The sequence below is a fragment of the Pyrgilauda ruficollis genome, unplaced genomic scaffold, assembly GCF_017590135.1.
Source record: "Pyrgilauda ruficollis isolate IOZ18807 unplaced genomic scaffold, ASM1759013v1 scaffold24, whole genome shotgun sequence".
Lineage (NCBI taxonomy): Eukaryota > Metazoa > Chordata > Aves > Passeriformes > Passeridae > Pyrgilauda > Pyrgilauda ruficollis.
In genome coordinates this window covers 5,886,436-5,912,921 of record NW_024523648.1, presented here as the reverse complement: position 1 = coordinate 5,912,921, position 26,486 = coordinate 5,886,436, and the positions used below count along the sequence as shown (strand labels likewise).

At 37.7% G+C, this 26,486-nt stretch overlaps 1 protein-coding gene across 4 annotated transcripts in view; it reads left to right on the top strand.

Annotated features, from left to right (window-relative positions):
• MED23 (mediator complex subunit 23) overlaps positions 1–23,644 on the top strand; it is a 37,764-nt gene extending 14,120 nt beyond the window's left edge. For 2 of the 4 annotated variants that reach the window (XM_041469890.1, XM_041469889.1), the window contains 19 exons: positions 2,677–2,877; positions 4,276–4,419; positions 5,745–5,890; positions 6,464–6,709; positions 6,890–7,032; positions 7,573–7,747; positions 9,406–9,569; positions 10,662–10,786; positions 11,279–11,484; positions 12,434–12,614; positions 14,152–14,322; positions 15,585–15,801; positions 16,624–16,860; positions 17,883–18,048; positions 18,999–19,071; positions 20,208–20,422; positions 20,949–21,069; positions 21,713–21,844; positions 22,536–23,644. In XM_041469890.1, coding sequence (XP_041325824.1) covers positions 2,677–2,877; positions 4,276–4,419; positions 5,745–5,890; positions 6,464–6,709; positions 6,890–7,032; positions 7,573–7,747; positions 9,406–9,569; positions 10,662–10,786; positions 11,279–11,484; positions 12,434–12,614; positions 14,152–14,322; positions 15,585–15,801; positions 16,624–16,860; positions 17,883–18,048; positions 18,999–19,071; positions 20,208–20,422; positions 20,949–21,069; positions 21,713–21,844; positions 22,536–22,709 — 3,237 coding nt within the window. In that variant the 3' untranslated portion in view covers positions 22,710–23,644. The remainder of the gene's footprint in view (positions 1–2,676; positions 2,878–4,275; positions 4,420–5,744; positions 5,891–6,463; positions 6,710–6,889; positions 7,033–7,572; positions 7,748–9,405; positions 9,570–10,661; positions 10,787–11,278; positions 11,485–12,433; positions 12,615–14,151; positions 14,323–15,584; positions 15,802–16,623; positions 16,861–17,882; positions 18,049–18,998; positions 19,072–20,207; positions 20,423–20,948; positions 21,070–21,712; positions 21,845–22,535) is intronic. The other 2 variants (XM_041469892.1, XM_041469891.1) reach the window with 1 other exon arrangement.
• Positions 23,645–26,486: the final 2,842 nt, after the last annotated feature.

The following is a 26,486-nucleotide window of genomic DNA, read 5'->3' as shown; positions in this document are numbered from 1 at the left end:
CCCGCCATATTTCTTTGTGGTTTAATAATGTTTCAAATGAAATTATGTATTTTCAGATCTTTAAATGTTATTCTCAGAACAAAATGGAGAATGTGTTTGTTCAACCAAATTGTGGAAATTAGAGTCATGTTTACTTTAGGGGAAAAGCACAGTGATTTTTGAATGCTACATTTTTTTCATACATAATCCAGAACAGCATTTGGAGTGTTCATTTTTTTATTGTTAGTTTTTGTTTTACTTAAGCCATGCCAAAACATGAATTCCTACTTATTTATGAGGGTAATCAGCTCTTACCTGTAATTTTATTCATCTCAGTTTAAACTGAGCTTTTATTTCACTTATGAGCAATTAATAAAACAAGGGCCAATCCTGCAAATTCCTGTGCAGTATAGTATTTTATTTCCAAGAGTTCCGAAACTATAGATACAAATTCTTTGCAAAAATGTATATTCACTGAAAATACAGAAAAGAAAAATTGCCAGAAAATTAAATTAATGAGGATAGAATGTGATGTACTGCTATTTTTTCTCACGGAAAATTGTTTTTAAAGCAATGAAAGTGTGGCTTTCAGAATAAAAGCTTGAATTCATTTATTTAATTTCCTGGCTCTTAAACTTTTCCCAGTCTTAGAATTGTTCAGAATAGCAAAAATTCCTACTGGAAATTCTGGCTCTCCTTTTAACTGTAATATTTTTCCTGTTGTATTCTTTGAATAGCTTTATTCCAAATTAATATAGCTTAACATGATTAGGTTTTTGGACGTTAACCCAGTGCTTAGCAAAGTATTAAATTTCAAGCCCTGTACATAGTAGTTTTGCATGCTGGATTATAAACTAGTCTGTAGTGTTGTCTGTTGCACCCTGCTCTGCTTCATAATTAGTTGCTTTGGGAGGGGGAGAAAAACGAGCCACAAAAGACCCAAAGTGTTCTGAACGGATGGTGCCAATACTGCTCTCTGTAACCTGTACCGTGGTTGGTCTGTGGTAGTGACATTGCGTACTGGGAGAAAAGGTATCATCGGTGCTTTCTGTCTTACCTAGAGGTTTGTGTTAAGCATGCTTCAAGAAAGCACAGCTGGAATTGTAGCTTTCTGCAGTTTTGAGCTGGCAAAGAGCATGCAACAGGGGATGCTGTTCACTGTGTTTTGTCAACTTTTCCAATTCTTGCATTCTATTTTTAATTGAAGAGAATCTCTTTTTTTTTCATAGCTAAAGAGTACCATCAATGAAGGTAGAACAAGCATCTCCTTTCAGCATCTCTCTTTACTTTTATTATATCTTTATATTAGCCTTTTGTTAGGCTGCCTGGCTAGTAAGTCAAAGAATTCATCTAAGGCATCCCTGAAATGTTTTATGAATATTGGGGTGATCTTTTAAAACTTTTTTACATACACCTTTTTGCCTCTAGAAAGGGATAATGCATTTTCATGATTAGTGTTTGAGCAGCTCAGTTCCTTTTCTTTTGTATCATAAAGTAATATTTTTTTCTTTAAGGCTGCATTATCTTACAGGCATCAGGTCAAATTAAAAAATGAATAAATGTGACCATTCCTGAGTACAGATTGCATTGAAACAATCAGGTTAGATTATTTCCAAAGTGCCAGCACTTTCTGAGACAAGTTAAAGTCTCCATGGATTTTTCCCCTTAGTTACAGTACATTAAATGAGTGTAACAATACAAATGCAGGATAATAACAAAAAATTGTTGCACTGAGGATTTTGTAAGGTGTGACATTATACTTGGTAGTGTTGAACTGCAGATTATAATCTGAGTTCCAAATTACTGGTAGTGGACCTGTTTTATATACATCTGTACTAACAGCATATATCTGAATATATAATGCATTCCTTATTTGATCATTATTAAAAATCATCAGAGATGGTGTGTATTTTAAATTATTTCTGGGTTTGCACAGCTCAGTGTGAAGACTGTGGCAGTCTAACATCTGAGGGGCTCCTCACTCTGATGTGTAATTTCTGTTCTATTCACAGTATGTAGAACACAGCACTGGTTAATTTTCAGACGTTTTTGGTATTGTAACCTATGGTGCTGTGCCAACAGGACAGTATCTAGTTATAGGGGTATTAACCAGATGTTAATTCTGCTGCTTGTTGCAGGCAGTAGGTGAACCCAATATGAGAGTGAAAAAGAGACTAGTCATCAAATACTTTCATTATGTATTGGGATGCTTTCTCTGAATTTGATGGTATAATTTATACATTTTCTTTATGGTGATCCCTACTTTTGAAATTGACTTAATGGAGAAAAGAAGGAATAAAAAAAAAACCAGCAAAAAACCCCAAACCAAATAAAGAACCCCCACCTGTGTGTTTAAAGAATGGGCTTTGTTTTCTGTGAGTGTGAGATCAGAGAAATAACATTTTGCCTGAGTATTGTAGGAAACAGCAAAAAAACCCCAGATGTTATCTGTGCATTGATGAGCTGTGTTTTGGAGCACAGTAGGGGAATTATGGAATATATGATAAAATGTAAAAAATCATTGTGACCTGTAACATAGTGCAGCTTTAATATACTGGCTTATCCTTAACTTAAGTTCAGACTTCATCTCATGCTTCCCAGCCTTCTGTCAAAATACTGTACTGTAACTGCAGCTGTGCAAGTTCTGGAGTTAATGGCAAGGCTTTTGGAATACTGTATCTGATCTCTGCCTTACAGCACAAGCAACGTTGCCCTGTGCTGGAGGACCAGCTGGTGGATCTTGTGGTGTATGCCATGGAACGGTCTGAGACTGAAGAGAAGTTTGATGATGGTGGAACCAGTCAGCTTCTGTGGCAGCATCTCTCCAGCCAGCTCATTTTCTTTGTGCTCTTTCAGTTTGCAAGTTTTCCTCATATGGTCCTGTCACTCCATCAAAAGGTAAATTGTTTGTATCGCTCCCACATGGTAAGAGGGATTTAAAAAGCAAAACCAGGATTTTTTTTAAAAGTGTCACTCATCCCTGCAAGAAGTACCTTATGTGTAAGAATTAATTAAAATTTTAATCACTGTTCTCTCTAGAAGTCAAATTCTCAAGTTATGATGAGCTAGGTGTGTTTTTAGTGTATTCAGTTACAGGATATTGCATTTTATTTGGATTCAAAGTGTGCTAATAACTAGAGTAAAGAGATAAACTGGCATAATTCAGAAGACCTAAGTACTGTGCTGTTGGATCCAGTTTACAAACAAATTTTGGACAGAGTGAATGCTCTGTTTTCTTTGGGCACTGAAAAAACATGTCATGTAGGAACTTGCTGTTTGTCTAATCAATCTACTCAAGCAATCAAAGGCAATTTGTCCAATTATGGTGGTACTGGCAATCACAGTCCCAAGTTAATACTACTTCCTGGTAATAATTCCATTTGAACTGATACTAGTACTTGCCCTTTTCTCTGGTGCTCAAGGTCATAGTTCTAAAGGTGGTCATGCCAGTCCTCCAGAGCTCTTTGCTGAGAGAGCTGTATGCTGTTGGTGGTAGGGTAGGGATGTTCTTTCACCTTGTTGTAGGATCAGCTTGTGGCTATTTAGATGCAGTTTCCAACATGCACAACACATTGCTCTGTCTTCATTTGTCCACAGTTCCGTGTTACATAAAAATTTACTATGCATGTTGTGTTCCACTTGTGATGGATTGTAGTTCTCTGCTGTCTTTGTTTTCCCTGAAATTAATTTTACCAGGGCTATATTCCTGTAATTACTGTTATAAACCATTGAAACAATAGGCATTACACAACACAGTTGTACAAATCTAGTATAAAACTACAGCAAGCAAGATAAGAGTGGAATATTAGTTACTAGAGAGTTGCTGTTACAGATAAAGAAGTTAATTAACAAAAAACTCGAACAACCCAGGTGAGTCCAGATGAAGCGAACCAAAGTTATTTTGTTTCATGGACTTCCTTTGTAGGAGTTTATAAAGCCTGTGGCCTGATGCTAGGAATGGCAGTTTCACTGCCCTATACTTGACTACAGGGCTACAAGGTGACAATTTAAGACCAATATTGAAGTGTTGCTAGTTTTTCAGTGCAGTGATCCTCAAGAGTTAAATGCATTTTGAGTCTTACCATTAATTGTTGTGGCCCTCACTGAGTCTCTTCATGTGTTACAAGTAATGTGCCTATTTCCCTTCTTTCTGAAACAATGTATGTTTCTGCCTAAATCATGCTGTAAAATTCTCTGCTTAAACTGTTTTAGTCTGCCATTCTACTTTTATAAGAATCTTTGCAGTGATTTTTCTTCTGCACACAGTATTTGTCTGTTACTGAGTGTTCTTGACAGTTGGCAGGCCGTGGTCTCATTAAGGGGAGAGACCACCTGATGTGGGTGCTACTCCAGTTCATCTCTGGCAGCATCCAGAAGAATGCACTGGCTGACTTCCTCCCAGTTATGAAGCTGTTTGACCTCCTGTATCCTGAGAAAGAAGTAAGTCTCTGATATTAAAAGTTTTATTTTTAATTAAACTTGGGACCTTCATAGTCAATACTACTATCCTTCTTGAGTCCTGTTAGAACAGCGTGCTGCATACTTGGGGGGAGATGTTTCATAAGTTTTTTTGAGGATTTCATATCCATGTAACCACGTTTGTTTTTAGGGACAAGAAAGACTTGTGTTACTTCCTCTCTTCCTTGGCTTTGGTTTGACTAAGGTTTTGAGGAGTTTATTAAAGCACTGAGGAGACTGGAAAGGAGTAATGTGTAATTGTATTGTTACATCTGGGCTGAAACAGAATAGTACTTTAAATTCATTCTGCAGGGGCAAATCAAATCATATCCATGCTTTGTACATTCCTCTAGAATTAAAGTTTCTGAAGAAGGGGGACTTAGACAAAGTTCTTAAACTTTAATTCTGGCAGCAGTGTCAGTGTGAAGTCCTGATTGCTTACTCTTATCATAGTGCTTTTTACTTTGGGTGAATGGATAGAAAACTACAGGTGTGTGATGTATCAAACTCATGTAGCGGTTTTTCCCCCTGCTACATTAGTTTTGACCCACAGGAATGCTTCAGTACAATTTGTGTCAGAAGATTTCAATTGCTTTTGTCAGCATCAGATACAGGAAGAGCAATAGGACTACTTACTTCAGCTGTAGTGATGGCTCCAGGTTACACTTATTCAAAGTCTTTGTTTGACTAGTGCTTTTTAAGTGCTTGTGAAATTGAATCCTAGGAAGCATTTTTTAAGATTCAGTTTCACAAGCACTTAAAATGTTATCTCTGGACGTTGCTCTTAAAAGAATCTGCCTTGCTATCCTGTTGATATGTATTGGTGCTGTCTCACTTGCACTGTCAGTGGTGTTTGTGCAGCAGTAACTGACTGCATCAAGGGGAAAGAAATGTGGATGTTGGCAAAAGGGGAGAGCCAGAGTTCCTTTTCCAATGGCAGTACTGTAGCTAAGTCTGGATCCGAAACTTTAATTTTGGGTTGTATCTCTACCTTTTCATGAGAAGTGTATTAATGTTTAACTGTGACACTGAACAATTCAGATTTTTCAGAAAATACTGTTGAACCACTGAGTATCTACTAGGGAAGCAGATAACTGGTTTCTGATTAATGTGTAAGTGTGAGGCTGAGAGAAAAAGCATTTGCTTTGTACCTATATACAGTTATATATATCTGGAAACTGTATACTCTTAAGCATGAATTTCCTTTTGCCAAGGTCTTAGATATTACTGAAAATTACTGGCTATCTAAGTTGGTTTTCTGCACATTAATCCATGTGGTATGTCACATTCATGTGTTCTTTCTTCAGTATATTCCTGTACCTGACATTAACAAACCCCAGTCAACTCATGCTTTTGCAATGACCTGCATTTGGATTCATCTGAACCGGAAGGCCCATAGTGACAACTCCAAGTTGCAGATTCCCATTCCTCATTCTCTTAAACTTCACCATGAGTGAGTGTGGGGGTTTTGTTATGTTTTGATTTATGTTTAGGAATAATGAAATTGGCAGTTCCAAGTCTGTATTCAGAATGTATTGTGTGATGGGATGCTGTATAAAGGTTATCTGTAGAGTGACTTCAAAGTCATTCAAAAAGACAGAGCTCCAAATCAAAATATTTCATAAAAAGTGAAATGTTCTTATCCAGCTAGCGGAAATGATATATTTTATCTCAGAATAATCAGTTTTTGTTACTGATAGAGAATCTGAAAGTAAATGGACAATTTTGTTTTGTTGCGCTGTGGTTCGGAAAGTGTGGATAAGCAGTACATTGGGTTCAGTTTTTGTCTGGAAAGGTGATTTTTAACTGTGTTTTTCCTGAGTTATTTCTCCAATATAGAAAAATCATAACACAGTGAAACTGTGGCATAAGAAGTAGTTGTTTTGATGTAGTGCAATTAATAACTATTTTTATTTTTTTTCCACTATTTTATAATGGGTTTTATGACTAGGGTTGTTGTAGCTGTATTCCTGGAACGCATGTGTATTCTTCTTTCTGCTTAATGTTTAATCTTTCTGGCACACAGGTTTTTGCAACAGAGCTTAAGGAATAAGAGCTTACAGATGAATGACTACAAAATTGCCTTGTTGTGCAATGCTTACTCAACCAATTCAGAGTGTTTCACTTTGCCAATGGGTGTGCTAGTAGAGACTATTTATGGAAATGGCAACATGAGGACACCTCTTCCAGGGACTAATTGCATGGCATCAGGGTCTATCACCCCATTGCCAATGAACCTCTTGGACTCACTCACAGTTCATGCCAAAATGAGGTACAGTATATGCAGATACCTTTTCCTTTTTAACCTGTAAATATGTATGTAGCTAATTAATCATCAGAAAGGCTTCCTGTGGCTGGACATGTCATATATAGATCTATTAATTTACTTTAAAAATGTGTTAAGTTTGAAGTCAGTGTTTTTGATTCAGAAACACTTTCTCTCTTTCCTCAGTCTGATTCACAGCATCGCTACAAGGGTAATTAAGCTGGCTCATGCAAAATCTAGTGTGGCCTTGGCTCCTGCTCTTGTGGAAACCTATAGTCGCCTGTTGGTTTATATGGAAATAGAATCCTTGGGCATCAAAGGCTTCATCAGTAAGAAAGAAAACCTTTTTCTCCCCCTTTCTTTCTGTTAAGTAGTATTTTCGTTTAATGGCAACTGGAGATCACAGTAAAACTAAAAATATAATGATGCAGCATGTATAAATTAGTATAATATAAAAGAAACTGTGAAAGTTGTCCTAGTGCTGGAGTAAATTCCAGACTGGTTGTGCTGCTGTCGATTTATGCCATCACTTGTATGGCCAGGACCTTTCTGGTTGTGCTGTGTTGTGTAAAAACATGCTTAGTGGAAAAGCATAAGCAAAGTTACTTTGAGACACACAGTTAATTGCTTAATTGCTCTTGTTAAAATAATTTGTATGTCTGCTGTGTGTGTTCATTCAAAAGATTATTAAGCTGTATACATACAGGGCATCTTCAGACAGCATTTGCACATATGCACCTTGGAGGTAACACACTTTTCAAACCAAATATCTGTGTTTTACAGCCCAATAAAACCATTGTACTCTGTAGTTGTATTTCAAGATGTGGTCAGTTGTAAAACTTACCTTTCAAACTTCTTTTTTCCATAAGGTCAGCTTCTGCCAACAGTGTTCAAATCTCATGCATGGGGAATTTTGCATACTCTGCTGGAAATGTTTAGCTATCGGATGCATCACATCCAGCCTCATTACAGAGTCCAGCTCCTCAGCCATCTTCATTCCTTGGCTGCTGTGCCACAAACTAATCAGAACCAGCTTCATCTCTGGTGAGTGACATTGTCCATAAAGTCAGATTCCTTCTTGTTGAAAGCTTCATGAGAGCTGTTTAAATGGCACTTCCCAGTCTTACTTCTGTGACTGACTTGTTCTGGGGTGTCTCAGCAGGGCGTATTTCAGCAGTACAGTTGCATGTTAGCAGTAGTGCTCTGCAGAGACACATGAGGCAGTGTCTTGCACACACATGGCAGCAGTGTCATGAGTCAGCACACAGGACAGTCATGTCCAAGAAGTGCTCCTTGCATGGTAGATAAAGAGCAATGCCTGCTACTTGTAATCAGTGCTTGGCTTGTCTGCCAGTGAGACTGTGCCATTAAAAGAGTTAAGTTGGCTCCACTTAATTTTTATGTAAGTTTGATTTTCAGTCAGGTCAGAGAATTAATCTGGTTCACTGCATCTGAAAAAGAGTTTCTGCAAAGCTGTGGTGACTGTTCGTGAACCTGAGTGGAGTCCCTCCTATGGTGTGTCATGATAGCTGAAAACAGTGGATAATTTGAATACAGAAGGGTGACAAAGCTGTTTAGAGAAGGTCTAGAGAGGTTATGCAGGTAATTCCAGGCAAAAGCTTTGAGTTTACCTTACTGTTAACGAAGCTGAAGAGCATGAGATTCAGTTTCTATGTAGAATCTGGGGCTTGTTGTCAAGAAATTGGTGAAAATAGTGTCCATTGACTCTTAGTGTACAATAAATCTTGTGAGAGTATGTGAGACAGAGTAACTTCATTATTATCAGTTCATATAGAGAAAGTCTAGTTATACAGTAAATTAATAGATTCATAGAGTAGTTTAGGTTGGAATGGACCTTAAAGTTCATCTAGTTCCAGCTCTTGCTGTGGGCAGGAACAGGATCAGGCTTTCACTGGATCAGGCTTCTCAATTTCATAGTCCAAATTCAAATTGCCTGGTTGCTTATCCTTTAAGCACAAGGAAAACAGGTTAAGATGAGTTTCTCCTTAAATTCAAGGCCTTGATGTCCTTATTGACCTCAGTCTGGTTTTGTCAATTAGTCTGTAAAATACAGATGTTAGTCAATTTTAATGAGCACTGCATGCAACTAGAATAAACTAAACTATGGCTTTGGCATTTCAAAGACACAATGTTATAAAAATCTTTCCAATGACTTCAAACTACGTGGTGTGAAAAGTGCTTCCAACTAAAGCACTGGAAATTAAAGTTCTTTTAATCAAAAGTTATACTTCCTCAGCTTCCTAATTTCTTTAATAAGGACAATTTAGTGCTGTCTACTTGGAGATGGTAGTGAGCTTTGACGCTTCCTATGTATTATTCATGCCTTTTTATTTTGGTTTTGCATATATTTATTTATATTATCTTCTTTAGATGAAGATGTGCAAAAAATGATAAAGGGGGACTAAATTGGACATACTTGAGGCTCTTTGTCAGGGTCTCTACACTTGGAATTTTTGTTAAATCTACTTTTGAGTGCTTTATTTGAAAATAAGATGCTGAAATACTTGATAAATTTATTAAACAGTAGAAAAAGCAAACTTTTCCAAAAGGCTAAGACCATAAAAAACAAAATGTTTCTGTATTATTTGAAGGAGTAAATGGAGGAAAAAATAGGTATTTTTGGACTCTTAGAAGCATCAGCATAAATATTACTTGCTAACTGGACTGTTTCCTTCTTTCAGTGTTGAGAGTACTGCTCTAAGGCTAATCACAGCTTTGGGCAGCTCAGAAGTCCAACCACAGTTCACACGGTTCCTCAATGATCCCAAAACAGTTCTTTCAGCAGAATCAGAAGAACTCAACAGGGCTTTGATCTTAACTCTGGCAAGGGCAACACATGTGACAGGTAATAGCAGTACATCCCAGTAAATGCTGTAGTCAAACCATTTCTCTAAAGTACTGTTCAAAAGAATGTCATGGTAATGACCTAGTCATAAAACATATCCCATGCACTTCTGGTTTTGGAAAAAAAAGTGTAATTTTAATTTCCAACTACTTGTATTTAGGCAAAAAGCTATTATTGAAGAGACAATAAGACATTCTTTAAAAGTTTATTCAGAGGCACACTGTGACTAGGTTTTAGAGGTTTTTTTGGTGTCTTATTTTGAGTTTCATTATTTTAAATCTAAACGCTTGGATTGATTACAAATACATGCTATTTAAATAGCATGAAATACTCACAGCAATTGTGCTGATCATGCAGGAACCACCGCCTCTATAGCTTGCATTTAAGAAAAAGTAGTCTGAATATTGAGTTTCTTTTTTTGGGAAGAGAAATAAGGAAGCTTTCCTTGTGTCTTTTGAAATTTTAACAGTGTGCAGTGACATGGATCAGGTTTTTGTTAGATTTGAGGGAGATGTTTTTCTCTCCTTTTTATGGTTCTAGTCTGCAGACACACTGGAGAGTTAGAACAACTGATTCACAAAGACTGGAGGTGGAGGTGATTTGAAAGGGAAAGAACTTCTATGTGTTGGTTTCTTTTATTTTTTTAACCATTTCTCAGCTTTGATGAAATCAGCCCAAGGTTTGGGAGAATGAGGCTTTCATTTCTACAGCTTAATTGGGGCAGGTACTTCTGAGCAGCCTTTCTGAAGCAGTATAAAATGGTGCCTGGCAATTTCACCATCATTATCTTCCTCGGGATTTTTTTCTAAAAGTCTAATCATTTAATCAGCAGAAGCTTGTTTTAGTGACATTACAGAAAATTAAATACAAAATGTTAAAATCATGATTGCTTTATTTCTAGCTCAAACCTTACAATTTTCTAATTGTTAACAGTATAAGAAAGGTAATATCCATTGTCTTCTGTAGAGCAAATAAAGTTAAAGAAAGGGGCTGGGAGAAGTTGGACAAAAAAAGGAAACTGTTGGACTAGAAGAGCCTTGATGCATATGTTGACAAAAGGAGCAATTCTAATACCATAAATCCATTTTCTAGACTTTTTCACAGGCTCTGATTCAATTCAGGGAACTTGGTGCAAGGACATACTGCAGACTATCATGAGTTTCACTCCGCATAACTGGGCATCACATACACTAAGCTGTTTTCCAGCTCCTCTGCAGGTAATAGTTTAAACCTGAAGACTTTACTATTGTAAATACAGTGCATTTATTCTCTTAACAAGATCTTTTGCCTTTTGTGAGTTGGTGAGATTCTTCCCCAGTCTAGACTGCATTAATCTCAAGTCCCTAAAGAATGCAGCATGATTATAACATTGCTATTTCTTTAGAAATGTGTTAGCTACATTCCCCTAGAGAATTCTAAGGTCAGATTTGGTCAGCTGATACTTCTGGTGCAAGGTAGATCAGATGGTTTAAAAATTAAAAAATAAAATAAAAAGTGGGAAAAACCATTTTTACTTGTGGCAGTTTGCCATGGTAGCTTTGTTAGTGACAAAACAGTCAATGAGGTATCACAGTGCAATAACATACAGCCCCTAGCAGGCTGTATGGTACAAGCAAGTAGGAACCCATACAGTGCTAAATCAGGCAAAATTTTATTGTTCAAATGTTTTACTGTAGGCTCTCAGTCACAGCAAAGCTTGCTTTTTTCAGGTGTTTTTCAAGCAGAACAACGTGCCTCAGGAAAGCCGTTTTAATCTGAAGAAGAATGTGGAAGAAGAATACCGTAAATGGAAGTCGATGACCAGTGAGAATGAAATAATCACACACTTCTCTGCTCAAGGTTCATCCCCGCTTTTCCTTTGTCTCTTGTGGAAGATGTTGTTAGACACTGATCACATTAATCAAATTGGTTACAGGTGAGCTTAAAAAGTGCTATTGCAAAGTCAGTACAGTAGCGTTCTCAGCTTTGAGGACATAATTCATAATTAACATCTTGTTCTTTTAATTAATTTGGAGAATGCATAGCATGGAAAAAGAGAGTGGAGCTAGGTAGTAGCCATTGTTCCATAATAATTTTGCAGTGTTTAGGATTGGTTCCACCATGCATTGGTCTGCAATGCATGTTTTTCCTGGTGAGGAACAAGGATGTAAGGTTTTTGAATTAAGCAGTTTACTTGTAATAGCAGTGTTTCAAGCAATCTGAAAGAGTAAATAGAAAATAAAAAACATTAATTTACTTATCCTTTATACATGAATAAGGGACAAATATTCCTTTAGAGAACAAATGTTGGATTAAGATGAAAATTCATTACAGAAGTAGTAATCATGTGGTTTTTTAAATTTGTTCCTGATAGAAATAGCATCAGTTCCAGCTGTGAAAAAGAGTTTTATTTCTTTTCAGTCCTTCCTAGGTCTGCTGAAACAGTATTTCTGATAGCATGTGTTACTCTAGTGTGCAATGAGGAAATAGTTGATAATGCTATAGCTATATTAAAGTGCATAGCATAGGAAAATAAAATTGAGTTGCAGAAGGTTGTCCTGAGAGTTGTATAACTGCAATTATATAAGTAAAGCATAGGTTCTGAGCAGAATACTACAGATAAAATTCATGAACTTGAAGTATTTCTCCTAAATAGTATTTCAACTTAGGAGTTATCCTGCTCTAGAGTTGGGGTTTTTTTGCTTTGCTTTGGCATTTACTTCAGTAATGTAATAAAAGGGAGGGAATTTTGTCTTTTTTTTTTTTTTTTTTTTGTTTAAGACAATTGTGTTAAAAACTGCTTATTCATATCAAATAGACCAGTTAGGAATGTGTAAGGAACTGTAACAATTTCCTGTTGCCTTTTTTTTTTCTTTTCCTACTAGAGTGTTAGAAAGAATTGGGGCCAGAGCGCTGGTGGCACATGTCAGGACATTTGCAGATTTTTTGGTGTACGAATTCTCTACATCTGCAGGAGGACAGCAGCTCAATAAATGCATTGAGATTCTCAATGACATGGTGTGGAAATACAATATAGTAACACTGGATAGGTTGATACTCTGTTTGGTAAGTATCACTTCAGAAGATAAGATGACAGTTCATGCAGTCTGCTTTCTGACTCATTTTTTAGGAGCAATCTTTTAAAAATGGATTGGTGTTAAATAGTGACTATTTGCTAAGTTAATAATAAAGAAAATAGTAGATTACTTCCTTAAGCAGCTAAAATTCCAGCTCTTACAGTTCTCTGAGTCTTCAGGGAAGCATTTCTTGGTTATTCAATGGCAACCATTGAACTGATATTATTAAATGTTGTGATTGGTGGTTTGAGTCTCTGACCTCCGAGTCATGCTATTTATTTAGTTATTTAGGCTCTGCAGAGGGATGTGGACAGGCTGGATCAATGGGCTGAGGCAAGTTGTGTCTGAAGTTCAGCTAGGCCAGGTGCCGGGTCCCACACTTGAGTCACAACCCTGTGCAGTGCTACGGGCTGGGCAGTTCTGGGCCCCTCGCTACAAGGCAGATATTGAGCATGTCCAGAGGAGGGCAGCGGAGCTGGCAAAGGGTCTGGAGCACAAGTCCTGTGAGGAGCAGCTGAGGGAGTTGGGGGTGTTTAGCCTGGAGAAAATGAGGCTCAGGGGAGACCTTATATCTCACTACAGCTGCCTGAAAGGAGCAGGTGGGGGTTGGCCTCTTCTCCCACAAGAAGTGACAGGTAATAGGATAAGAGGAAACAGCATCAAGTTGTGCTGGATTGGATATTAAGAAAAATACCTCCACTGAAAAAGCTGTCAAGTGTTGGGACAGGCTGCCTGGGGATGTGGTTGAGTCACCATCCTTGGAGATACTTAAAAGATGTGTAGGTGCGGCACTTCAGGATATGGTTTAGTGGCACTGCTTAATTAATGGTTGGACTCAATGATCTTAAAGGTCTTTCCTACCCTAAATGATTCCATGGTTGTGCGATTCCTGCAGCCTTAAAAGGTAGATAGGATATGGCATGATATTAATTGATTCACAAGCTTATGGAAAATCTTGTACCCATTTGAGTATGCTTTCTTTCCTTAGAAATCAGCCTCTTTCATCATAGTAAGACAGAAATGGCATTCTCTTGCTTTTCATGTCATCCTATAAAATGAAGCAGTACTCACCTAGAGAGAACTACATTTGCATTAAGTAATTGTCCTTTATATTTAATTTCAAATCTCATCTCAATGTAAAGCTGGTAGTTTGAATTCTAATTTGGTTTTCAGACTAAGTCCAATCACGTCAGAGTGGCAAGAGGTTAAAAGCAGTCTTAACTTCATTGTCACTTAATTGGTTATTTTCAATAAGACAACTGACAGATAAGAATGAGCTAGAATTCCTTCAGAAAGTGCTGTCACTGGGAAGTTTGTAAGACCTTCTGCCCATGGAACAGAAAATGAGATGGGGATTGAACCTGCCTCTTTTTTATGGCTTCACTTGAAAAACAGAGTTGAAAGACTATATATTCAGTGTGAATTTTGTGTGCAGATGTAGCAAATTTGGCTGCTGTGTTTTGGGGCAATAGAGCAGACAGCAGTGTCAACTGTAATTTCATGTTATCTAATCTGTTTCACTTAAGGCTATGCGTAGTCATGAAGGAAATGAAGCTCAAGTTTGTTACTTCATAATCCAGTTACTCTTACTGAAGCCTAATGATTTCAGAAACAGAGTGAGTGATTTTGTGAAGGAGAATTCTCCAGAACACTGGCTGCAGAATGACTGGCATACAAAGCATATGAGTTACCACAAGGTATCACAGCTAATAATATTCTTTTATGGTAATAATTTCTGTGGAATTGATATCAGCCATTATTTACAGGACAGCATTATCAATATTTGGACTTGCCTAATAAGCTGTAATTTGTTTGGGCTAGTATGAAAATAATAAATCATGTTTGTAATGACTTTGAAAATATAATGCAATAATATCAAAAAATAGGAGTAGCTTAAGAATTGGGTAGATGTTCATTCTTGCTCCTCTAAATTAAATAATTTTGAAATCTTGTTTATACTGAAATTCACTTAAAACAGAGGTTTTCTGCACAGGGAGAAGGTTTTTTTTTTCCTAGTGTTTTATGACTGTACCAATAGTTAAACCTACATTTTCTTCTAATTATTAAAACTTCTGTCTTCTGTGTGACAAGAAAATGATAGCCTGATATGTTAGGGAAGAGAGTTGCTGAGGTTTTAATGCCCCTGTAAACATACTGGTTCCTGCTGACTAGAAAAGGATGTGCCAATGAGCTGTTCTGTCAAAAAATAAACAGTGGGATAGAACAGATACAAACAAGCTGTCATGTAGCTCAATACATGCCATCTAGTTTGATCCTGGAGCTGTTTGGTCTATATTAGCCCTCTGACTTGGCTGTACAATGTTTTGACAGTGCCTAACTAAAAGTGTAAGAGTAGCAGGGAAGCAAATGAGCCTGGGAAGTGCTCTGACATGGCTGCACAGTCACTGCACCCAGCCTGGCATATAGAAATTTCAGTCACAAGTAAAACATAAGTTCGGTCCTCGGCAGTACCTATCTGTTATTTGAGTACACTGTAGTTCTTTCCAAGGGAATTATTACATTCATGCTATTTCTAGTGTTCTAATTTAGCATATGATGCAGAAAGTTCCATTAGTGCTTATTTCCCCTAGGTTTTCTCTTCAAGTTCATGACAAAGGACACTTCAGCACTGGCTGCTTTCAGCTTTGCTTTGGGGTTCTTAATGCCCATTTTGAGTGGTGGTGACACTTTGTTCTGGTTTGGGTTTTTTTTGGGTTTTTTTTTTTTTTTTTTTTTTTTTTGTTTGTTTTTTTTTTTTTTGAAGATGTTATCTATATTTTAATAATCCATTTAAGTCAGAGTTCAGTTTTCTTCAGTAGGCTTACAGTAAGCTTCACTGAATTCAAATGTGATAAAGAGGGTTCTGAAGTGTCTTTTTAAAGCAATGTAGATGCTGAATGTTTAATCCATTACTTATGAAGAAAGAGATTTTGATTTTGGTGGGTTTCTTTCCTTCCAGAAATACCCTGAAAAGCTGTATTTTGAAGGCTTGGCAGAGCAAGTGAATCCCCCAGTTCAAATCCAGCCCCAGTACTTGCCAATTTATTTTGGAAATGTATGCCTGCGCTTTTTGCCAGTGTTTGACATTGTAATTCATAGATTTCTGGAATTGCTTCCGGTGTCCAAATCACTAGAAACTTTATTGGATCATCTGGGAGGTTTATACAAATTCCATGGTAAGTTACCCATGAATACAGTCGGATATATTCCTGTTGTGATCATTATGTCCTCTTCACCTCTTTCATTCATAATGTTCATGTATTAACACAGCTGTGCTGTGCCTTATTCCTTTCCTGTTCTCTAAACCCTGCGTACATTTACACAGAGAAGTGCGTTTCCTATTTAGTGAATTTCAGCTTACTAACAGTGAACTTTTTATTCAGGTATCTCTTGCTCATTCATGCTTCCTTAACACCTTTCCCTTCTGTTCCCTTCTAGTAATAAATACTTGGACCTGTGTCCTAACAAACTTTCTGTTACCAAGACTGAAACAATTAAAAAGAAGTTCCTCTCTCTGTCCTTACTTAAGATCCAAATAACCTGACCTGATACTTGAATACTTTTAGAAATGCACTTTTATATTAATTCTTGTATAGGTGTCATTGCTATGTTATGCTCAGACAATTTATAATACTCTTTCTTTACTGTGACTTCATACTTGGAGTCTTCTTACCTAATACCTTGTATATGAAGAGATGATTTAGTCAGTTTACTTACAAATATATTTATATTGCCATTAAGTTGTGAACTGTTAGTAATACTGATCTTCTTTGTTCCACTTCTTTTGTTCTGCACAAACACTAAAGTATGTACCAGACAAAGGAAAATCAGTTTTGTAGAGTATATTGAAATAAAGAGCATTAATCAATTCCATATATGGTGTTTCTAAATAAATGCAACTTAGTCTTGCAGAGCTCTTGATTTTAGTTTTGTTTGCCACAGAGAGTGATGCTGGAAGTTATTTCTGGCTTTTATTGTTTTCTCTTTCTCCTTGGCAGACCGACCAGTGACCTACCTGTACAACACACTTCACTATTATGAGGGGCATCTGAGAGAGCGCACAAACCTCAAGAGAAAACTTGTTCATGCCATAATTGGCTCTCTCAAAGATAATCGCCCACCAGGCTGGTGTCTGAGTGATACTTACCTCAAATGTGCCATGAATCCCCGAGAAGAGAATCCTTGGGTTCCTGATGATGCTTACTATTGCAAGCTTATTGGAAGACTAGTAGACAATATCCTTCTAAAAGTTTGCTTCAAGTAAGCTGTGACAATGTCTTACAGTTTCATTTCATCAAACTATGAAGTTCCATTTCTTTACTATTCTAAACAGGGGTGTGCTGCCCTAGTAGGCATCTTAAAATGATATGGTGGAAGTGACGTACAGTACAGTTGTATAAATATTTCACTGTTTAAGCATCACTAAAAATAAGCTTGATGCAAAGTGTGAGTTTTAAAGAATTTTTTGAAAATGAGATTACTATTACTGTTTTCTAATTGATTGGTATTACTGAGAATAAAATATTGAGAGCAGTGCCACATTTAAGATGTGGAAAAAGCTGGCAAATTAGAGAATAGGAATCTTCTGGGACTTTGGCTTCTTTCTGGAGCAGTTTTACAAGAGTTGGCCAGTCTTCAGGGTGTTACAAATTCTTTCATTCCTTCTCCTGAACTTCCCTTTCTTAAATGTGTAATTTGAAAGAAGTCTATTTGGTGTCTCCAAAGAAAGCTAAAATTATATAAACCCCTCCTTTTATGCAAATGTTAACTTTGGAGAACTTTTCTATATGTATTTCAAATAAGTAAGTCTTGTTTGGAAAAGTGGAGTATTTTCAGAGACTAAGCAGATGCTCTTTTGCATACACTGTCACCCTAGAAGTCTGTTAGAAGATCTTATAGAGAGGCAAATTAATGGTTTCTGAATATGAGCAAAGAAAATTCCTGTTATTTATATTTTCTCCTCTTGGACTCAGACAGTGAATGAGATGGTTGATGTTTTTTCCACCTCTTAATCAGGAAAGTTTATCGTTTGCATGGCTTTGTGTATATGTATTATATTTATATCTGTGTATTCATGCAGTCCTTCAATGATTATCAGCATCTTATATATTCATACTTCTGTATGTGATTGTTCTACTTGTTTTCAATAATTTTTGGTTCAATGTAGTATGTGGTATATGTGTCTGTTTTTAATCACTGTGCTGCCTATGCTTGTCTGTGTTGGGGCAGCTTTTTTTTTTTCCTTAACCATTGGCACCTATGGCAGGCAAATCACCTGGTCCATTTCCAAATTGTGACTGGAGATTCAATGAGTTTCCTAACCCAGCTGCCCATGCTCTGCACGTTACCTGTGTTGAGCTCATGGCTCTGGCTGTTCCAGGGAAGGAGGTGGGCAATGCTCTGCTGAATGTTGTGCTGAAGAGGTATGTTGGCTTTCTGAAATGGTTTTCTGCAATAATCATACATAATTAGAGATTGCTAAGGTAGTCTCTGATACTAAATTTCTTATTTTAAAAAAATACGTATATATAGGTAACATTTTATATATAAGGTATTTTTGGATGACAAACAAGGTGACACAAGAAAAATCATGTGTTAGATTCCTGTGATGTAGTGGATTGTGTGCTTGAGGAACAGTTGACATGGCATGATGCCCATAAAAGTTGGAAGACATCATGCAGGCAGAGATCTTATCCATTGGGCTCAGCAGGAAAGCCTGGAGAAAGTCTGTTACTCTTTGAGCAGTGCTGAAAGGAGGACAGTTGATAGCACAGCATCTCTGAGTGCAAAGAAGGAGACAGGAATCATTGGCAGGACTCTGAATCTTCCTGATGCTGATGTAGATCAGAGGTACTTTGAAAGAGTGCTGTGCCAAGGCTGACCTTTTGTCATGATGCATTAAATTTGACCCATAGCTGCTTCTTGAGCAATTGCTGAAAAAACTGCAGTGAGAGACAGGACCTGGTATTCTTGTAGCCATTCAGTTGACATCACTGAGCAATGACAAACCGGAATTGTTTGGGTACAGCCTCATTTGGCTTGGTAATATATTATTGTTAGCTCTGTTGGGGCATATGAGGGTAAGGAGTCAATAAAGGGACAAACAACCCTTAGGCTCTAAAGCTTAAGAAGTTTGAAGCCTTTGAATGAAACCTGCTGCTAATGCAAAACACACCTGCATAAAGTTTTGCACACAACATCCCAATAGCATTTATACCATCTTTTGGCTCTGTAAATGCCTGTGTGTATTTCTGTAGTTCTCTCAACTTGACAAACATTCTCAGTGCAAGTTCACCTGGTCTGCAGATTCATGAGAAGCACAAATTGCAGTTGTGTACTTTGGAGCTTTAGTTTTCTTTTTGTCTGTCTCTAGTCAGCCTCTGGTGCCAAGAGAGAACATCACAGCTTGGATGAATGCGATTGGACTGATTATCACAGCCTTACCGGTGAGTCAATGTGTTGTATTTTAAAATAAAAAAATTACTCTTCCATGAAACATTTATCATCTTTCTAGAGTACATTGTAAAAACTTACAGCCAATGTCTGTAGATTCCACAGCAAGCTATTCACAAGGCTGTGTGCATATTAGAGAAAAATCTACTCCTCCAGCGTAGAAAAATTGACCAGGTGTTTTATTTTTCTATTATGTTTTGAGGCTGGGATGAAAAGAAGTAAATCACTCTTGTTTACATACATGATTAAATGCCATGTGTGTAGTATTGAGAACTGAAGCTATGTAATAAGAAGATCTATAAAGGTTCTTGTGCAAAGTTATTTTTTGATTATTGCTTGTGCTTTCACATCCTGTACTTAAATCATGTAAATGAGATGTGGCTGAGCTGAGATTGCAAAAGGAAATGTCTGCAGTGCTGCAGTTTGTGTATCAGTAGAAACTTTCGTCTTCTTGACTCTTGGTACTTGACAAAGACTGCCTGAGTAATTTTGATCTTGCCATATGTGTTGCTTATGTGTGTCACAGCTGTCCTTCCCTTGTGACCTCTCTTCCCCAATAAAATGGTTCCTCTTCGTGGAGGGAAGCCAACATGAATTTAATCCTTATTATTTTTATAAGGCTACTTACTCTTCCTGTTCCGTCTCCTTGTATCTTTGTCTATATTCTTTGTATTTTGTACCTTTTTGTATTTCCTGTTTCCATCTTGGTTTTTTGGTCTGTTTGTGCCTGCACTCAGAAAACTAGATGATTCTTAGACCTCTTTCACTAAGGCTTTTTGCCTTGTCTTTGCTTCTTTTAGAGAACTTTATATCAGGTGATTAAATAATTAAATCCATGAGATATATCTTGATAATGCCACACCCTTGAGTGTGCCATACCCACTAACATAGATGCTCTCTGTACTGTGCATCTTAAATTTTCATCTTTATGGTTATCAACTACCATTTGTATGCCATATGTCATTTATAACAGTTTCCTATATACATATACATATATATTTATATATACACGTTTTAGAAATGCCATAATAGCAGAAAGAGCTGAGGAAACATTGTCTTAGGTGATGTTCTTTTTATAAACAATTCTGAATTTTTGGGTTTGTTCTTTTGTTTTGGTTTTTTCCCCCAGGAACCATACTGGATTGTTCTCCATGATTGCATTGTGAATGTCATCAACAGTCCCAGCTTGACATCAGAGACAGAGTGGGTTGGTTACCCATTCCAGCTGTTTGACTTCACAGCGTGTCACCAGTCGTACTCCGAGATGAGTTGTAGCTACACTTTGGCTTTGGCACATGCAGTCTGGCATCATTCCAGCATTGGACAGCTTTCTCTCATTCCTAAGTAGGTGCAATGATATTTGATAATGTAATTTGTCTTCTAAATTCCACACATAATTTAGATAACAAAGCTTCACCTATAGCACTTTTACCAGCGAATAAATATGTACAGGGGAGCTTCAAGACTTGCCAGATGGATCACAACATTTTTTCCACTTCTGTTGACATAACTCTGGTTGTCTGTAGGCTTTAGGATTGTCATGTGGTGTGACTGCCTTTAGTAAGCCTTTTTCTAGATTAGCTAAATCTAGATTAGCTTTTATGCTTTTATTAATTTAAATTTTTCTTAAAGCATGGACTGTCGAATGTTTCTAAAGCATCTGTAACTGTAACAGTAAATATTACTCTTAATTCTAGAGCTGCCCTATTTCAAATAGCTCATATTTCCAGAGGCACACTGGTTTTTCCTGAAATAAAGGTCTCAATCTGTGAGAGAGATTGTGATGTTTTGGCTAGAATTTGGTACAGGTGAAAGAAATAATCCCAAATAACCAGACAGCTGATGTAGTACATGTCTTGACATACTGCAGGTTCCTCACGGAAGCTTTGATACCCATTGTGAAAACAGAGTTCCAGTTGCTCTATGTTTACCACCTCGTTGGCCCCTTCCTGCAGCGGTTCCAGCAGGAGAGGACACGGTGCATGATAGAGGTAAAGTCTGGCTCACGGTTTCCTTTATACTGTATGGATTATTTTACCTTTGCAATTAACTCGTGAATCAGAATGGGATAGAAGTCTGTAATAGATATTCAGAATTAAATTCTGTACAGATTAAACAGTAATTGCAAGGACCTGTGTTACTGAGTTGTTCCCCATTAACTGGAATCTTTTGAATAAAACACCTAGTGCATTTCTTTTCAAGCAAGAAAAGAAATAAACCCGCAGAAATATCAAGCAATAGGTGTTTTCTTTGGCTCTCAAACTACTTGCAAAATACACATCAGACTTAGTGCCTGTATGCAAGAGGTGAATTGTGAAGCTGGAGGAACATGAACTGTTTCTTACAGTCATGTCAGTGTGGGTAAGGTTAGGGGAGGAAAAAAGAGATGGAGCTCATCAAGAGGCAGATTAGCTGAAAGATGTCAGATATCAGAGACCCTGCTAGAAAGAAGAGCTTAACTTCAGAATAATTTAGTGAAGCATAATGGGATGACTTAGATCTGTCCATTCATCTGTGTAAGAAAGTAAATTATTAGGAATCACAGCTACTTAAAAAGCAGTACATATTTATTATATTGCTAATCTAAAGCATTTTAAAACCTGTTTTCATTTGGGTTGCTCTTTGTGTAAACAGATTGGAGTGGCATTTTATGAAATGCTCCTGAATGCAGATCAGTACAGCTCCCACCTGAACTACATGGATCCCATTTGTGATTTCTTGTATCATATGAAATACATGTTTACAGGTGACAGTGTGAAAGACCAAGTAAGTAAACAGTAGATATTGATACTTCAGTTACCTTTCTTCCCATTTAATAATTTAATCTTTTTGTGAACTCCCTATGGGTAGTAGTACACCAAGCTGCTCAACAGTTGATTAGTCTCCGTATGCAAAGTAAGAAGCTGGTGCAGGAGACATTTCAGATGGAGTAGATGGGATATCTCAGAGTGCAAGATTAATTTATGTGGTCTGATTTAAGACACAGTTTCAGGGTGCTTTAAATATTGTTATTAGAGCTATTGCTAGAAATAAAGCTATTGGATATTTCATAACTTCTATTCATTTAAATCTATTTTGCTGAAATTTTATGTAATTTCTTATTCAGTAGTGTAACTTGACGTGTGACAAAAGGACAACTTCATTCATGTTCAGTGAAAAATCATTCACTCAATTTATCTCTAGTTTATTACAGAATTCACTTTTAAAAGTGTGAGTTGTGTGACTTGTTTTACAAAGCTTTGGTGAACAACTCTTACAGCAGAAAGGGTTTTTTTAATATTGGTTATCAGAAGAGGTCCAAAAGTTAGCATTTTTAATTAAATATTTATGTAAATACTTCTATTTGCTATATCTTTTCCCATTTTCTATTGTGCTAGTGTGATGTTTGTGTACAGTAGTGGCATGTAAAAATATCCCTGTTTTTTACTTAATGCATTTTTTTCTTTTTCTAAAACAGGTCGAGAAGATAATTTGTAATTTAAGACCAGCTTTGAAACTTCGTCTGCGCTTCATAACACACATCAGCAAAATGGAGCCAGCTGCTGTTTCACAGCAGCCTCTCAGCAATGGGTCCCCAGCTCAGCAGCCCAGCCAAGTGCCCGTCAACGTGGCCTTGCCAGTAACCCAGTGAAATTAAGTGCTGGGCTGACCTTGGTGTGGGGGCTTCCTCCTCTACTGACCAAAGGGAAGCAGCATCTGATCTGAAATCTGGATGCTTTATAAAAGGACAGAGCCACACACAGACTTCTGCTTTGATTCCTTTTGTATCATGAAGCTGCCTAGCTCTGTACATGCCAGTCTTCTTAGCTATTTATGCTAGACACTAGATAAGGGATATGTTGCCTTTCCCTGAAAGCACTGAGTAAAGATCCTCTGCAAGCAAGTACATGGATTTCTGAAGTTTACCATATTCTTCTCCCTGTCCTGGGTTGAGTCATCTGGATTTTTCCTTTTTTCTGCCTGTGATATAAAAAGACTCTCAGTGTGTGTAAAACAGCCTTTTAAAATTTGGTTCTGCCTTACTAAAAATTTCTATTTTTTCATTCAGCAGGAGAATTTAAATCCTTTTTGTCTTCTGGGCAGACAGTCTAAGCCCTTATACAGAAACACTCCTAGACAGAGAGATTGCGTCAATTTTAATTGAGTTAATTATGACATCTTTCCAAAGACTAAGAATGAATCTTTTAAAATATTTGTAAATTTTGTGTGTACAGATTTCATTAAACACACCTCAATGGGTTTGATGTAGTGTCCGTTTCTAGACTGTTGGGTTACACTCCGGAGGCTGTTTCCAATGTATCTGTTGGAAGTCTGCATATTCACTTCAAGCTGTGCTGCTTCATATTTGATCTTTCCTGTTTTGGAAATGGTGTAGTTTTTACTAAATCAATCACGTCAATTTTACCGATCTTACTATATTTTGGATTTGTATAATATTCTGCTTTAGGGTTTATCTGTACTGGGCTCAGCAGGTTTTGATAATAGAATGGAAAGGCTTGATGTTTTGTAAATACTCATCTTTTTGGACAAATTTGTAATTAAAAAAAACCCCACAGTTTAAAAGTCTATATTAGTATTGTTAAATTTATTTCTTTTCCATACTCATTACCTTAAAAATAAGGATTGACCATAGCAAGGATACTTCCATGTCCAAAGTTCTCTATCAGATTTTCATTAGTGGCAGTTTTAACATGTTACAAATAGAGTCCAGATTAATAAACTCAGGACTGATCTGATTTATGTATCTCTAAAAATTTAGCAGTTATGGAAAGAAGTTGGTGACTCGGTGGGTTGAACTTCTTTAGTATGCTCTTTTGCTGTTCTTGTACTTGGACCCTAAATTCTGCCAAGTGTAATCTGAGTAACAGAACTGTGAGTGCTCTTTAGTGAACTTGCAGTCTGACAGAAAACCACATTTGTGCTGACCCTTGCCGGTCACAAGTGGCATTCTCCAGGGCTCATTGTTGGGGCCAGTCCTGCTTGGTATAATCAGTAATCAGGACAAAGAGATCGAGGCCACCCTGAGTCAGGTCACAGATGACACCAAGTTAGAGAGCAATGTTGACCTTCTGGAGGGCAGGAAGGCTCTGCAGCGGGGTCTGGACAGGCTGGATCCGTGGTCTGAAGCCAACTGTATGAGGTTCAGGAAGGCCAAGTGCCACATCCTGCACTTGGATCACAACAATGGCTTCTACAGGCTGGGGGCAGAGTGGCTGGAAAGCTGCTCTGCAGAAAAGGACCTGGGGGTGCTGGTGACAGCAGCTGAACATGAGCCAGCTGTGCCCAGGAGGCTAAGGAGGCCAATGGCATCCTGGCCTGGATCAGGAATAGTGTATCCTGCCCAGGATTCAGCAGGGTACTGGGGGATACTGCAGTGTCAGCAGTACTCAGCACTGGGGAAGCCATGGCTCAAATCCTGTGTTTGATTCTGGGCCCCTCACTACCACACAGACATTGAGGTGCTGGATCGTGTCCAGAGAAGGGCAGTGGAGCTGGTGAAGTGTCTGGAGTCTTGCAAAGAGCAGCTGAGGGAGCTGGGGTTGTTAACTTGGACAAGAGGAGGCTCAGGGGAGACCTCATGGCTCTCTACAGCTGCTGGAAAGGAGGCTGTAGTGTGGTGGGGATTGGTCTCTTCTCCCAAGTAACAAGTGACAAGACAAGAGGAAATGGTGTCAAGTTGTGCCAGGAGAGGTTTCAAGTTTTAAATTTGATATTAGGAAAAATTCTTTCACTGGACGGTTGTTCATGCACTGAAATACATCGCTGAAGTGGAATCACCATCACTGGAAGCGTTTTAATAAGCTCACTGATGTGGCACTTGGGGATGTGGTTTAGTGGTGAGCACAGAGTGCTTGGTCAAGGGTTGGACTTGAAGATCTTAAAGGTCTTTTCACCCCTTAATAATTCTATGATTCGGTGTTTGTTTTTAAACATCTTGTATTCCGTTCCAGAGTCAAGTCGCTCTTGTGCCATTGGGCTCCATTTTGATAACAAGACACAAACTGGTCAAATAATTGGTCTCTAAAAATCCAGTGAAGTGTTCTGTGCAGGTCTTCCCAAAGGTGCAGGTCTTTCTAGGCAGACCCAAGAAGCAAAATTTTGGTTCTGGGTTTGCAGACTTTTGTTGGCAGTGAGACTTCTCTTCCTCAAGCACTTTTCACAGCACGTGAATCAAAAAGCCTGTAGAAAGAGTGTTTTGTTGCTATTCTATGTTGCAACTGTTCTTCTGAGCATCTTCCTGAGTTGTCTTATTTCATATTGAAATAGTTTTCATGCTTTATGGGGCACCCAGAGTATCCCTTTTAATATTTAAACTAGCACCTGTTTTCAGTCACAGGGATTTCTGAGGGTGTACTGAGGAAGTTGAGTACCTGTCATCAGCAGCAAATCCTGAAAGCTGTTAGAATTTTTAAAGCTCCCTCATTGTGCTCTGTGTCTTTGCCACATATGCAGTTATGTTAAGCTGACTTTGGAACACTGGTCTGGCACTATGGGAGTGGGATTTGCCTCAACTGGCCTGGCACTGGCAAATCAATGAAAAACCCAGGTTTCATCAGTACTGGACTAAATTTTAACTTTTGTCCCAGATCTTAAAGGTTGTGCATCCCACTAACAGTGCTGTGAACTGGGATCCTTGCTCACCTAGTATGATTAGGGATTTACATGTTCTATATGTTGCAAAATGCAAAGGAAGACCATCTGTTCTTCCTAGCATGCACACTTTTTCTCTGCAAAACTCACCAAGTTTCTGAAGGTGTTAACCCTCACTAGTTGGAATAAGGTGTCTCTTTTGCAATAATCTACATTTGCATTTTCAGCAGCAGTAAAAATCAATTCTTATTGACACTTGCTATTTGAGTTAAACATCTTGCCCTTTAAAGTCCAGCTAACCAATTTCTTAAGTGCTAGCACAGCAAGACAAAATTCCAGTGTAGTTTCAGACATATGTTTGTTATTGATTATGGCTGTCATATGGCTTGGGTTTAAAATTCAAAATATGTCAGGCAAAATTTGTCAGTCTGCTGAACTCAAAGTAGTTGAGAGTAGTGAGGAGTAACCTAAGTCTGAGGTTCGGGGTTTGACTTTTATAATCAATAAAGAAATCATGATTAAGAATGATACTATGATTATAATGATAAATCTTACAATGATTGTAAGAATGGATGGAGAAGCACAGTGGTAGCTCTCTGATTGTGGCTAACAGCAGGTGCACAAGTGAATAAATAGTGGGGTTGGATGGGAACCTCTCCATCTTGGCTTTCTGGATCCTGAACCAGAGAAAGAATCCCTACTGTGCTTGTGTTTGCTGAAGGAACAAAGGCACAGAGAAAGCCAAAAATATTCAACAGCTTCTAGAGCTGCAGAGATATTACCCGTGTTTGGTTCACATTCAGAAAAGGCTGCATGA